This window comes from Panicum virgatum, chromosome 2K (assembly GCF_016808335.1).
Source record: "Panicum virgatum strain AP13 chromosome 2K, P.virgatum_v5, whole genome shotgun sequence".
Taxonomy (NCBI): domain Eukaryota; kingdom Viridiplantae; phylum Streptophyta; class Magnoliopsida; order Poales; family Poaceae; genus Panicum; species Panicum virgatum.
In genome coordinates, this window is record NC_053137.1 from 67,636,546 (window position 1) to 67,650,856 (window position 14,311).

General features: G+C 46.4%; 1 protein-coding gene across 1 annotated transcript; it reads right to left on the reverse strand.

Annotated features, from left to right (window-relative positions):
- Positions 1 to 5,804: 5,804 nt before the first annotated feature.
- LOC120694860 (vacuolar-sorting receptor 1-like) lies at positions 5,805 to 10,617 on the reverse strand. Its single transcript, XM_039978165.1, has 12 exons — positions 9,907 to 10,617; positions 8,277 to 8,963; positions 8,094 to 8,182; positions 7,927 to 7,996; positions 7,767 to 7,850; positions 7,591 to 7,667; positions 7,412 to 7,493; positions 7,216 to 7,298; positions 7,063 to 7,129; positions 6,636 to 6,767; positions 6,382 to 6,488; positions 5,805 to 6,277 (listed from the first exon to the last, which is right to left on the reverse strand). Exons 1-12 carry the CDS (start codon positions 10,217 to 10,219, stop codon positions 6,173 to 6,175), a joined length of 1,896 nt encoding a protein of 631 aa, XP_039834099.1. The 5' UTR covers positions 10,220 to 10,617; the 3' UTR covers positions 5,805 to 6,172.
- Between the last annotated feature and the right edge of the window lie 3,694 nt (positions 10,618 to 14,311).

The following is a 14,311-nucleotide window of genomic DNA, read 5'->3' on the forward strand; positions in this document are numbered from 1 at the left end:
AGGTGTATTAGATGATTTTTGACACTATGAATTAGGAGTTAAAATATTAGATGATATGTCTTTGTTGTCCATGTATGCAGATAGACAATGGCAGGGAGAGATGTTGTATGGGAACACGGTGAAAATCTTTATCCCGGATGGCAATGCAACTATTGTCGTACGCAGAAAAGAGGTGGTGATGCGCCTAGATTGAAACAACATTTGGCTGGGCGTGGGGCAGAGGTGGTCCATTGCAGGAATGTGCCACCTGATGTGCGGGACTTCTTTCAGCGCGAGTTGGATAGGGCAAAGAAGGCAACTGCTGACCGGGCCCGAGAGAGGTTGAGACGGGAGAAGGCTGCAGCGGAGGGAAACTATCCCGGTGATGAAGAAGATGAGGAGGCTCAGGTGCAGCGTGCCATGGATCTATCGAGATCGGAAGCAGAGTTCCGACCGGGGGTGGAACAGAGAGGAGGTTCATATGAGCGTGGAGGGGGGTAGTGGTTCGACGATGGGGAATGTTATGCAGAGGATGTTACCGACCATGGAGCACCGCAATCGCAGAGGAGAACAGGTGGACCGACAGACAACGACACTCCATAGTACTCTTCTTCCTCCTACAGCGATTTCAGGCACTCTTTTCACTACCCCATTCCTGACATCGGGTATGCAGCCACCGACGAGATGGGTGTACGAATGAGAAGACCCTCATTTTTACACTATGTTAGTTCTGGAATGGCAGACAACATCGGCGTGGACGGGCCAAACTTGGCACCACTATAAGGCTGACCTGCTTAAAGTGCGAGGTATCGCTTTGATGTTCACCGCCGAATACCAAACCGCATCACAAATGGGGGTCTTCTCATTCATACGTTGAACTTTTATTTCATGTGCATAAGTGTATGACTCCGTATTTGTATGCACGCTTATTACTATTGTATTTGTATGCATAATTATAAATTGTTGTTTTGGTGTTGTCATTTATATTAATATTTACATAGCTCATGCCGAAATTTCTTTTTATTTCACACCGGGGATCTATTTTGTAACCGTCGGAATTTTTTTTAAATCACCGGTATACCGGCCAAACCGGCCGGTATACCAGTATTCTTTAGCCGTCGGAATGTCTCTTCAAATCACCGGTATACCGGTCTAACCGGCCGGTATACCGGTACGAACCAGTTGAACTGCGAATTTTGAATTCAAATTTAAATTCCACCGGTACCGACCGGTTTCCGGCCAAATCGGACCGGTATACCGGTACCGGACCCGACAGTTTGACCGGTCTGATCGGTAAATGAAACCCTCGTTGCTCCCACACCCACACCCCTATACGAGCACGACGACTGCCTGAACTGCAGGTAAGGTGACCGTGCCGTGCAAACGCACCCGCACCGCGTGCTACTTTTGCTGTACGCCTGCCGGGCGGCCCGGGCCTGTACCACCGTCATGGCATTTTCATTAAAGAAACTAGAAAGGTGGTAGTACCAAGTAGTACTGTACTACACTACGGTGCCGAGGTCGCAGAAAGAAATTCTGTAACTGTTGGAAAAAAATGACGTACATCACATCGAATTTTACGATACCTCACATCGAATCTTACCATACATGCATGGAGTATTAAATATAATTAAAAAATATAACTAATTGCACAGTTTGATTATAAATGACGAAACGAATTTTTTTGAGACTAATTACTCCATAATTAAATAATAATTATCAAATAAAACCAAAACGTGTTATAGCAATTTTTTCACAAATTTTTCGCTAACTAAAGAGACCCGAAGAAATTTTGCGGGCATGCATGTGAATGCGCAGGCGGCAGCAGCAGCGCAATCCTGGAGCCTGGACTGGACGCCGACGCAGCAAATGCGACGCGAGGAGGGGGGGAGGGGAATGCGGAATGCCAGGCGCGGCAGCGGCACGGCAGGCAGGCCTTGAATGCCCGCGCCGGCGCCATCGGAGCCGTCCGATCCGCCGGGGGGGCTGGGCTCTGCCTCTGACCCCACTCCCCCCGGTGTCGCAGGCAGCAGCCGCAGCGTGCGTGTCCAGGCCGCGCTGCCACGCCAGGCTCCCAAACTCGTATTTTTTTAATAACAGAAAAGAGTACCCGGCCTTGACTTTAAAACAGACTACGGACATTTATTACAAAGCTTGCAGCTTATTCATGTGCGAACACAATGATAAAACTAAACAAAAGACGACACAACCAATCTAAAAGTTCGATGAAGATGTTTATTGAGGACCAATCTGTTGGTCGGTGATATGTCCAAGAGCCCATCATCACAATACGATTTAAAGGCCCAAGAGGATATTGATCCAAGAGGGATTAGGGTTACTAATAGGCCTATGAGATAGAAGCTCATTAGTACTCCCTATATATACGAGGGAGGGGCTAGGGAGGCGACAACCCCGAGAGCCGCACCACCTCCTAGCCGCCGCCCTCCCTCTCCCTCTCGGCCGCCGCCCTTGCCGTGCGTGCGGTGCTAGCACATCGACGCCCGGCGTTTCATCCCCGTACGTGTGGACTCCGTGGAGGCGCTGCTGCGACTGCTGCGCTGATCGGCTGTTGGGATCAAGTACGAGGAGCTCGGTTCGTGGGACGTGATCGACTACTTCCTCTACATCGACGCGCGACTTCTTCCGCTGCGCTGCGCGTCTAGTGGTAACGATCTATGATCTTCTACTCGCAAGTATCTTGGGTATATGCGGTAGTGATGCTAGCGTAGCCTACCCCATTTCCCTACACAATTTTATTATTAAACCTCCATTCATAATTGACAAATAATTGCATGAACAAGACCTCTATGGTTTAACATGCCTTCTGTATTGCCTCTTTGTCTTCGTCGCGTCTTTGTAGCTGTGTCCAGAATCCGAACGAATGGATTCCCAAACTCGTATTGAGGAAGAAGAACACGAACAAGGCTAGCTGCTGTGGCGGGCGGGGTGGGTGGAGTCTCACGACCGGGTGCGGTGACTAGTGGCGGTCGCCGTCGGCGCGGGGTGGGTGTGGCTCGCCACGATACCCTCGTCGGCGACGACGTGGACGCCGCAACCGGCCGGGGGGCGGAAGCCTCCCTCGGCGTGAAGCTGCTGCCTCGATCAGCCCCTACGACACGGCTGCCGTCACGCCACGCGCGCGATCCGCCGGAGAAGCGGTCGCCGTCGGGTCTCGGTAGAAAGCCGGCCGACCGAGCGCCGCAGGTGGTAGCTGGTAGTAGTGGCAGCCACGACGAGCAGCAGGGTTTACGTGCATCAAGCCCCCCCCCCCCCCCCCCGGCATGGGTCTCCGTCGCCGACAGTGACGGCTCGCTCCGGCCGCACGGGTCTCCGCCCCCGCCTGGAAGCGACGGGACGGCGAGGAATAATGATGACGCCGTTGAAGATACTACACTGGCTAGGCGGCCGTTTATTAGATCTATTCGGATTATGACAATCCACATTCTAGATTCTCATAAGAGGTTGGTTGGTAGAGCTCTATATGATTTCCGATTCTTTATGGGAGCAAGAGAAGTGGTTCTGTAATTGAAAGTGATTGAATCACTTCACGATATCGGGAGAAGCTAGTTTTTCCGATCACAGCCTCTTAGTTCATTCTCCATGTACATCGCTTCACACAATCAGCAACGAATCACTTCACTTTGAAAAAATCGTTTGGCAGAGCTTCTATTGGATTAAGTGAAGAATCAGCTCTAGGAGCTTTGCCAAACACACTCTAATTCAATTTCAGATCGGATTCTATTTTTGTGCCTTGAAATCTAGGTGTGTTTGGATCCCACCAAGATTCTAGAAGCATGATTCTAAGAATCCGATGGGATCCAGCAAACCTAGGTCGTCATGGCCGTGTGAGGGCATGTAGGAGAAGCGCTAAATAAGCGAAACACTACAAGCAAGGCAAGTACCTAAAAAGAATGCCATTTTTCACTTTGAGTTTGTTCTGAATTCTAATTGTTCGTTTGACTTCAAATATGGTAAAAAAAGTTTTTCATATCATTTTTAAGCTCAGAAAAAGTAAACACATCTTGCAAAAGCTACTCCTGAATTTTCAGAAAAAAACCAACATCAGCTTTTTTTTCTTAAAAAAGTTTAAAACTGCAGGTCAAACAAACATACCTGTATAATAGTTGTGTAGCAGCAACGAAGCAGCCGAGGACACTGCTAGCTGGTGCGTTGCACGGGAAGTGCGCGCCACTATTGAGTAGCTAATTAACCAGAGGTTGTTGGTAAATCTACATCGTGATGTGGATTTGCGAAGACGATAGGCTCATTGGCAATCCAATCCAATCTAATCCAACCTTTGATCGCAGACATGGTGCGATCGATTGAGATTGCGTGAAATCTGAAAAAGTACCTGACCCGTAGACATGGTGCGATCGATCGAGATTGCGTGAAATCTGAAAAAGTACCTGACCCGTAAAACGAATCAAATTCTCTGTTCGCTGCAACCAGCCAACAGTATTTTTCTCCTGCACCAGCCATCAGCCAACAGCCAGCCGGCAGTACTTTTCTCTCACAACCAATCAGCACCAGCCACCAGCCACAACCAACCAAAGAGAGTGATTAATGGTGCGTACGTGGAGCGAGCTAGCATGTCGTAATCCCAAGCATACAGCAGCTACTACAACCGATGGATGGCCATCTCTATCATATCATGGCCGCCGAACCGATCTGATTGCTTGGACACGTACTTCTAGTGGCACGTGGTAGTATGTATACGTACGTACACCCAACAAGCTGCGGCTGCCACAGTGCGACGAGGTAGACACCAGTCAATGCAAATGCAAAACGGGCGGTGGGAACATCTCAAAGGTTGGCTGGGCCAGATTCGGCTTATCTGCCGCCTGGCGGCCCAGTTGCAAAAAGGAAAGCTATACAAGGAAATTTTCAGAGTTCTTTGGCAACTATTATGATTGTCAATTGAATTATCAATGATTTTCAAATGGCCAATGAAATTTATTATGAGAAAGGCAAAAAACGGTACCAGAATACAAGAGTTTGTAGATGGATTCTGCTAGAAAGAGGGTCGCACAAGCTGAATGTTGATGCATCTCTTAGTCGAACAAGTGCCAAAGGAGCAGTTGGTGTGGTGTGCCGAAATGATCAGGGGAGCTTTATAGCAGCTAGTGTGTTGGTATGTCCACTGGTAAATGATGCTGAAACTCTAGAAGCAATTGCATGTGCTGAAGCTCTTGCCCTTGCTGAAGACTGTGGTATACGCAAGGTAAAAGTGGCTTCAGATTGCCTCAACGTGATCAAGAATATCATGGAGAATTCGAGATGCTCCTATATGATAATCCTTAGAGACATTCAAGAAAGAGCAAAAGTTTTTGATCACGTGCAGTTTGCACATGAAGATAGGGATGCTAACATGGAGGCTCATAATCTAGCTAAGGTAGCTTGTACTTTTAAGGATGGTCGGCATGTATGGTTGACTTCACCTCCCGAATTTCTGGATGTAAACATTGCTATCAATGATGTATAAATCCCTATCTTCCTCTAAAAAAAATTGCGACGGCACCCCCCGCCAGGGAACATATGCGACTCTGTTGAAACCACTGGAGCTCTCTCTAATCGAGTGAGCATCATGCCGCTGCCTGCCCGCGTATCATTTCAGACAACACGCATCATGGCCCTTGTCACATTGGCCAGCCTGTATGTTTATCCTGTCAGTATCAGGGCCGTAGATCACTCTCTTCATGGACATGCGGTGAGGTGATCCCTAAAGACCCAGCAAATCTCACCCGGACCGGTGACAAAATGGAGCTGCAGAGATTAAAAGGCTGCAGATACCTTCTGCGAACACTACTTCTAGTAGAAGGATCATGTGCTATTTCTGGGTCTTTTACTTTTATTCAGGCGATCAAACAAACACACTACTGTTTATATGTCCCAAGTCTGAATGATAGTATTTACAGAATGGCAACATTTACTGTGGAATGCAAAAGAGAGGCGACTAGCAATGAATTAATTCTAAACTGCAGTGAGAGAACCTAATCTGCTCCTTAACTGTAATCTTCAGGAGGGGAAAAAAAAACAAAGCGTTCTGCCTTCCAGAATCACAGGCTATATGGAGAATCAATCAATATCCTGCACAGAAAGGGCAGCTCCGAGCCGACTTCTCTGTAGAGGTGGACGACCACCACCCATGCGATGTTGTTAGCCCTTATGCTTCCTTCATATAAGCTCTGCTGTTTCAGATGTCTACGTGCTCCACTGGGCGGTGTTGGTTCGGCATTTCTTGGCTCTCTAGGGGCATGTACTGAGCCATGATTGCGCGGATCTCCGAATCCATGTAGCTCTGAAGTGGCATCATAGGAAAGTTATATATATGTTGAATTCACAATCTCTTCTCTACAAAAGATCGCAGGGGTAGTAAACTGAAAGACTGGGGAGTTGTTTTACCCGTAGCCTATATTTGTACACGGCATACGCTCCTGCTCCAGCCAAGGCAAGACCAAAGAAAATAACCCATAGGAAGCCCCAGCCTATTGACGAGGTAGAATGTTTGCCTGCAGCATTAAGGCCAAAAAATAGCTTCACATTACTACTGTTGGAAGCAGATTGCCTATCAACTTTGAGGGTGTTTAGGTCCAGACTACAGATGCGCAGATAACCGCACCATAAGTTCCAAAAAGGTTTCAGGCTAGATGACTCACTGATACAAGTATCATGTTCTCTGATGTACAGCATATTGCTGCCGCCACAGCTGCACTCGTAGCTTCCCCATGTATTCTCACAAGCGCAATTCTTGCACTTGCAGAAAAGGTTCTCCTTGCATTCATCGACATCTGCAAATGCAAGCAGAAAGATATTGCATAAGGAATCAAGAACCTTAAATTATTGCAAACTGGGAGCCATCATTGTGTTTGATAGTGCTTTGTTGGAGGGAATTTCTATAGGCACAAGCACAACTACCAGTTTAGTGAGTTGCAAGATATTATTCTTTTTTTTTTAAAAAAAAAGAAGCTCACTAGCCTTGCAATATAAATTATGCAAACCTATAGCAACAAACGAGCTTGTTATGTTAACATGGAAAACCACACACAGGGTTGCCAGGCAACTCCCCCCCCTCTAAAGTAGTACCTTCGCAACTGTTCACTCCATCACCCTTGAAACCTGTTGGACATTTGCAGCCTTTAGCTTCTTCATTCTGTACAGTTCCGGAATTAGTTTCGTGTTTCAAACAGCAGCCACAAGCAAAACTGGAAACAAGGACTCTAGAAGAGGTTATCTTACTGAGCAGGCTGAGACAGTCTTTCCGTTCCTAGTCTCCTTCCAGCAGCCCCCATTATTGATTTGGCACCTACCAAGGCCGGAAGCTGCCAAAGGCAAGCCCATTAACATAATTGGAAAAAAGATGTAGATCAGAACATAGACTTTGTGGAACACATGGTGCCAACAGAACTTGAAGAAACAAAATGTGAGAGTATACCTTCACAGTGGGTGTACCCATCACCAACAAACTTTACGCCATTGACAACAGGGCATTCGCAAACACGACCACGGAAGGTATCCTAGATTTATAAAACTCAATAGATTAGATATGTGTACTCATACATGAGCAGTTTGAATAAGGTAACAAGTAACATATTTTCCCCAGTAAAAATGTACCTTGCATGCAGAAACATTGGTAGCCTTGTCTAACCAGCAACCTCCATTGTGCTCCAAACATTCATTTGTCTCAATATCTACAAAAGAAACCCACCCCACAAAAAGGGAATGCAGCATTAGAAGAAGTCCAGGATTTCAGGGACAGTTCTTTAACGAAATGGTAAAAATTCACAAACCTTCGCGCAAACAGATATCAGGTTCAGTTGTCTCCTCAAACCCCGAGCATACTGCTTTTAGCACAGAACTTTTTTCTAGCTTACCTACAGGTAAGTTCAAAAGTTTCATAAAAGCGTATGGGCTATATAAGAAAATTGTACATGATGATACTAGCCATACCTCTGTATTGTCTATTATTAACGACAAGGGTAGGCAGTATAGTGACATCGCCGCGAGAACCATGACCAATCTGAAGGATATAAAGCGTAAAGGTTAGCCAACTATAAACTAATGAAAAACACATAGATATATATCAATACATAATAAAGTAATATGGTTTATCTTACTTGAGCATCCTGTTCTGCTTTAAGGACTGGATTTTCTTTGTCGGCTTCAGGATCTCCAATACACTTGTTGATTTTCTCAAATTCCAATCCTGTAAAAAAGGCAGATGGTTCATTTTCCGTATAATTAAGCAACCATCAATGTAACAGCAACAAACTCTTGTGGATAAAGTTAACAAGACCCACCAAGTGACTTGATAACATCATTAGCACATTCACGTGTGTATTTCTTATCCTTCATTGGGCACCTAACAGCAAAGTCGTGCACATAATCCCACCACATCCACGGCTTGCGACTTTCATTGGCAACTTTGAACACACAAATTTGAATCAGGTTCTGAAGCACAACATCTTTGCCGTCATATCCAATGCTGAAATCCTGCTCTGGATCTGGTGCACAGTATCTCCCATGGTTGATACACTGCGATTTGCACTGTTTGCTCAGGACAAAAGCTTCTGGACAATACCATGTAATATAATGAGGGGTGAACTGGGTGTAGCCTCTCTTCTCAAGGGCTTGAGCTATTCCTCTGAAACTCCTTACGAAGTTCATTTGCATGTCACATTTAGCACCACATTCATCATTGCTGTTTGTCCACAATTCATACTCCACACGTTCATCGGGATGGGGCAAGGATTCTCTCCAGTCCAGAAGGACATTAACCATATCTCCATTTTGCAGCGCTTTCCTGAGGTCATCGCCAAATCTCTTTGTCACAAGTGCTGAAGGAATAGTGATGTTCTCCATGTGCTCTGTACCACTAGATTCCGGAGAGTCCATTGTGATCAAAGGCTCCACTTTATCGTCAGCAACAAGAACTGTTGCAGCTCCAGCATTTTGTGCATTCCATCCCTTGGTTGTGAAGTAGCAATCTGCACATCAGAAAAGATGAAGTTTATGAAACCCAAAATCCAAATGTAGTGATGGTATATTTTCATAGCACAACCCGATACTGGTAGTGTTATTCCTTGGGAAACAATAAATAACGAACAGTTACTGTGCAAGAAGTGTGAATTCTAACTTAATCTTCAGACTAGGCCCCTCTTTCTTTTTTTGAAAGGAGGCCCGTCTTTTTTAAAGCTACAGAATGTACCCAAATCTTTCTCCAAACAGATTAGTTGCCCCAATCTAGACCTCCAGACTCACTCAAGGCACAAGCACAACAACTCCATAAGTGTACCTAAATCTTTCTCCAAACAGATTAGTTGCCCAAAATTTCAATGACCCCTTGCATTTTTTTTTTCTGGACGAGAAACCCATCCAAGCACATTAAGTGAACTCTTCACCACCTAAAGGATTAGAGATAGATTTAGGTGCCCTGACCCTGAATGGGACCGGATTCCGTTGTGAATAATAATGCAAGTTGTACCAGTTGACACATGAATGGAAGGATTCAAAACCCATACGTTTCCACAACTAAAGAATGTGAAAACTATTGAAAACCCATCGTCTGACAAAGATCTTTTTAATGTCCTGACAAAAATCTGTGTGCCTCAAGGACATGAGTTCAGACCAAATCGACACTTACCTAGGAAGTAGAAAGACTTGCAGGTTCCGAAGCATAGAAAATTAATTAACACGTGCATTACAGTATCTTAAATTATTCATGCTGTGCTAGCTAGTATGCGCTAATTGCCGGCGAGGACAAATGAAATGAGAAAGCACACGCAATAAATTAACAAAGAAATCACCGTAGATCATTTCTAAAGTGCCAAGCAGAAGGGGGGGGGGGGGGGGGGGGGGGGGTGAGAAGAAGAAAGGAAATCTTTCCTCAAGGTAGAATGGTAGATTCGAAGAACGGAAGAGGAAGCTGACCTCCGCGATCGACGAGCAGGAAGACGGGCAGGCCGCCGGACTTGGGGTTGAAGGAGAGGTCGAAGTCGGCGAAGGGCTTGCAGGCCTTGGCGTTGGCCTTTGGGTAGACGACGACGCCGTGCATGGTGCCCCCGTACTGCGGCATGCCGAAGTTGCCGATGGCGCACTCGTAGACGCCCCGGAGCGCGGCGGGGGAGGTGACCCGCAGGCTGTTCTTCTCGACGACGAACCGCGCCGCCGCGGGGTCCCCCAGCAGGAGCGCCAGCGCCAGCAGCGCGCAGCACCAGGCCGGCGGCCGCAGCCACGTCCCCATTGCCGATCGATGGGCCAAGAAGTTGAGATGATCTGAAGGAGGGAGAAGATCAAATGGGTTCTGCGCGAGCGAGATGAAGAGCGCGATGGATCCGATGAGGGGCGGGCGCACCCTTTCCGTGCGATTTGGGTGGCTTGAGGACAAGAAAAGGCGATGCGAGGCTTTTGCGGGAGGGAGCCCGGGCCCCGGGGCGCAATGCAACGACGAACGAAGGAACCTGCCCCGTGCACCAAGGAGGAGGGAGTTTGATTTTTGACCGGCCGGAGCAGTGGCGATCGGGAATGGTGCAGTGAGATCGACGGATCTAGAGGTCGCGTCGAGGGGGGAGACGTGGCGCCAAAAGCCGTAGGGGTTGGAACGCTTCCAATGCAGGAAGGCAGCCCAGCTGCAGAGTGCAGAGGCCTCCTGCCTGCCTGGTGTTGATCCGGGGAAGCAAGACGGTGACCGCGGCGAAGGCGAGGATAGATAGGACGCCACTTGCGTGGGGTTTCGGGGACCGGGCGCCTTTACGTTCCCCCGCTTGGAGCGCTCCTCGGGGTCAACCGCCAATCGACATCACGACCGTCGGCATCGAGTTGCCCCGAGCTCGACTGTACTGTACACTTGATGCTTTGGATGCCGCCGCTCGCCGGTAACCAGCAACGCAGGCAACATGCAGCCACCTGCGCTACCGATCCAAACTAGACTGCCAAACCATGCGAGTAGTTTGCCTCCGTTAACTTCACAACTCCACACTGCCATCAAATCAAATCAAAGCTAGTAACAAAGAAGGAAAATTAACCATCTCCGACTAAGCTGATGGCCAGGGACTCGAGACCGACGCTCCATGTACATCTGTCACATATCATACACATGTAATGGTGCTAATGAACGCTGGAAATGACGTGAAAACGGAAAGCAACATAGGTTGCTATCCTTACATTTTGTGACAGATCTTAGGACAATAATGACAAGAAAATGACATCGTAATCCAATATCAATTAGCTAGATATTGGTGGATCGATATACACGGCCTGCGGAAGCAACAATATGGGTCCACGAGTTTCAAAACATGAATCTGGGACAAAATATTATTTTTTAAACATCAAAATCATATCAATAATATTCACTCCCCTCATGAGAATTACATGCAAGAGGAAATCCTACATCTGAACAAAATCAAACAAGGAAACATGAGGGGATCTCATATTATTTGCTGAGTTATCCAAGTTTTCTTCACTCAGAAATCATGCCGGACAAAAGTGGTGTATTTGTTGCTGCCTTTTATGCCTGGAGAATCATGCCTCTGGTTTTGGTTTCTCGAAGAAAGTTTTCTTAATCCAGTCAAATGGCTGCAAAAGAGGTCCAAAAAAAAAGGTTCAGGATCTCAGTGAAAGAGGCACAAGATGAGAAACAGGCACAAGAACAGACATCAACAAAGGAAACTAAGGCCTATAACCAAACACAAGTTATCAAAACATTGCACATCCTCTTACTAACGAATCAAGTCAGCGGAAGAGTTAGATCACCAAAAGGAGAAAAACACTGCCTTTTTAAGTAACATAACAGAGTCATCCTCTCATTAGTGAGTCAAATAGAGTGAGCAGATCACATGTGCTCAGCAAATTCCTAGTTGCAAGTCACGTTGAAGGCGCAGCCTCCCAGCCACTAGGGTGAGAGGAATAGAGTTAAATCACCAAATGGAGGAATGCACTAGCTGAAGGCATAAGCCAGAGGAAACGCCACAACAATTCAGTTCCGTTGCTATCGTCATTACAGCCTCAAATGATCTATGAACAGTTGAACACCATAAGACAAAACGTACTATCAGGAGTACAGATGATCTGTTGGTGAGACTTGAGACCTACTAGTACACTTTTAGGCAATTTTGGACAGATTTAGCATCTGAGCAGACACAAACATCAGAACTATCAGAACATAGGTACAGGGAATCATGTACAATAATCAGAGGTAAACCATGAACTCTTCATCTGAATGACCAAACAGACAACTAAAAAAAAGAATAACAATGCTCCTACGATTAATTGAGTTGATGAAACTTTTTTATTCAATAAGAACATTCTTATCGCACCAAATACAGTGTAGCTGTTCATAAACCCTCGATGCTTACAGAAGCTCCTCAGACAGGAGCATTGGTATAAGAAATAGCTTGGCTAACAAAAGAACCAAAAAGGGTTGCGCAAATCAAGGCAGCACTGAAAATAATTGGATCTGGTGAAAGCAAAATGGTGCCGCCATATGATCACATAGGTTAACTAAACATTTATATTGACATGTGTTTCAAATTTCAAGTGGCATGAACCATTAGTCAGAAGGAATTATGTTGAATCTGTACCAACTACCAAGCAGTAAGTAGAAAATTGTGCTGTTCACTAAACTAGCATCTATTATATCCTAGCAAATATTATGATGGCATTGATAATGATGTATGTACCATCAACTTTATGTGCGTCTACTTCAACATTTGGCAGAGCTTATTTATTGCAACATTTTCTGATTCCTAAGACATATTTGACATAGCAATTCCATAGATAAACTCACAGCCTAGGTCATCACAAACCCATTGGCTGTTCATCTAATTAGATCCAGAGAGCAAGTCTGACTAGGCGATAAGCACTATCGAGAGCAAGTCCCCTTCCCTCACAACCACAATAGACCGATCGATCAATCGTTGATCCGACCTCAGGCCACGGATCTAACCTCCACAGATCCAGTCCGAAAATAACGAGCACACAAACTGACAAGCCTCGCAGATCGGATCCAAAACAATCAAACCCTAACGCCGACGCAGCGGACGAATCGACGCACAAAGCAATAGATGCGAGCCTAATACCAAGCTACGGTCAAACCGCTGAAAGTGGGGGGCGGATCCGAGATAGGATCCTGACCTGGACGAGGTAGAGGCCGGCGGTGCCCGCGAAGACTCCCCATGTGGCGGCAGCGACGATGTCGGTGGACTGGGGGCGGCTGCGGGGCGAGAGGAAGCGGAAGAGGCCGGAGCTCGACGCCGGGAGAGCCATCGCCGCCGCTAATCTCGCTTCACCCTCGGCGCGTCGTCGGCGGACTCGCTTTCGACGGCGGCAGGTGAGAGGTGAGGGATGAAGAAGACAGAGGAGAGGAGACGGGCCTGTTCAGTTTTGCCGCTGCGGGTGGGCCTAAATGGACCTCCAGAGATGAAGATGTGCCGAATCGGGAAGAATCAGTCAGGCCCAACTGATCTCAATTCAATTCACGGCGAATTGGGCCCGTTTTAACTTTTCATTGCGTTGATTTGATCTAAAAAAACTTCTTGTAAAGTTCATAGTGCGTTTTCGGCTGGCGTATTCTGCACAGCGACAAGTGAGCGATCGACGACAAAAGCTCAGGCCATACATGTGTTGTGATCGAGCTGAAATTTGGAATGGATCTATAACTATATGTAGTTTTTTTCTAGACCGGCCGGGTTGTTTCAGGAATTATTTTGATTTCGTTTTCAAATAGACCCCCTGCCAAAAACGCCCCTGAAAGTAGCGTGAACGTTACTGAAGGAAAGATAGATACATGGAAATTGGTAGATCATGTGCCCCACTTGGTATCTCCACAGTGCTATCAGTTGAGAATTCAGTTGTATGTGCACGTCCAAAAAGATGAAAAGAACAAGTTGGTAGGCCGTCCATACCTATCAAAGCTCGGAATTATTAATTGCGATGCCGCCGGGGTTAGCTTTTCCAGTGTTCTCTGATGGAGTTAGTTGGTGAAGTGAAAAGAATCAAATCTACCAACACTCAGACGGGAGGGAGATTTTACTTGCGTGGCAGGTGGTTTTCATCCGCACGTAAGAACTATCGACCTAAAAAGCACCTGTCGTCGTTTGTGGGTTCACTCAAAGGACGTTAACAAATTAAAGACACTACAGCAGATTAGCATTGCTCGATTGTAAAGTCCATGGCAATTATTGCATGCAGAACAATCTAAGCCTTCAACTTAATTAAGAAACAGACGCACTTGGGAGAGTGTCTGGTAAGTTTAGAATTGATGATGAATAGTTGAGCACACTCAAATAAAAGGGTACAAAGAAAAAGGTAGAGTGAACACTTGAGGTACTCAGCAGTG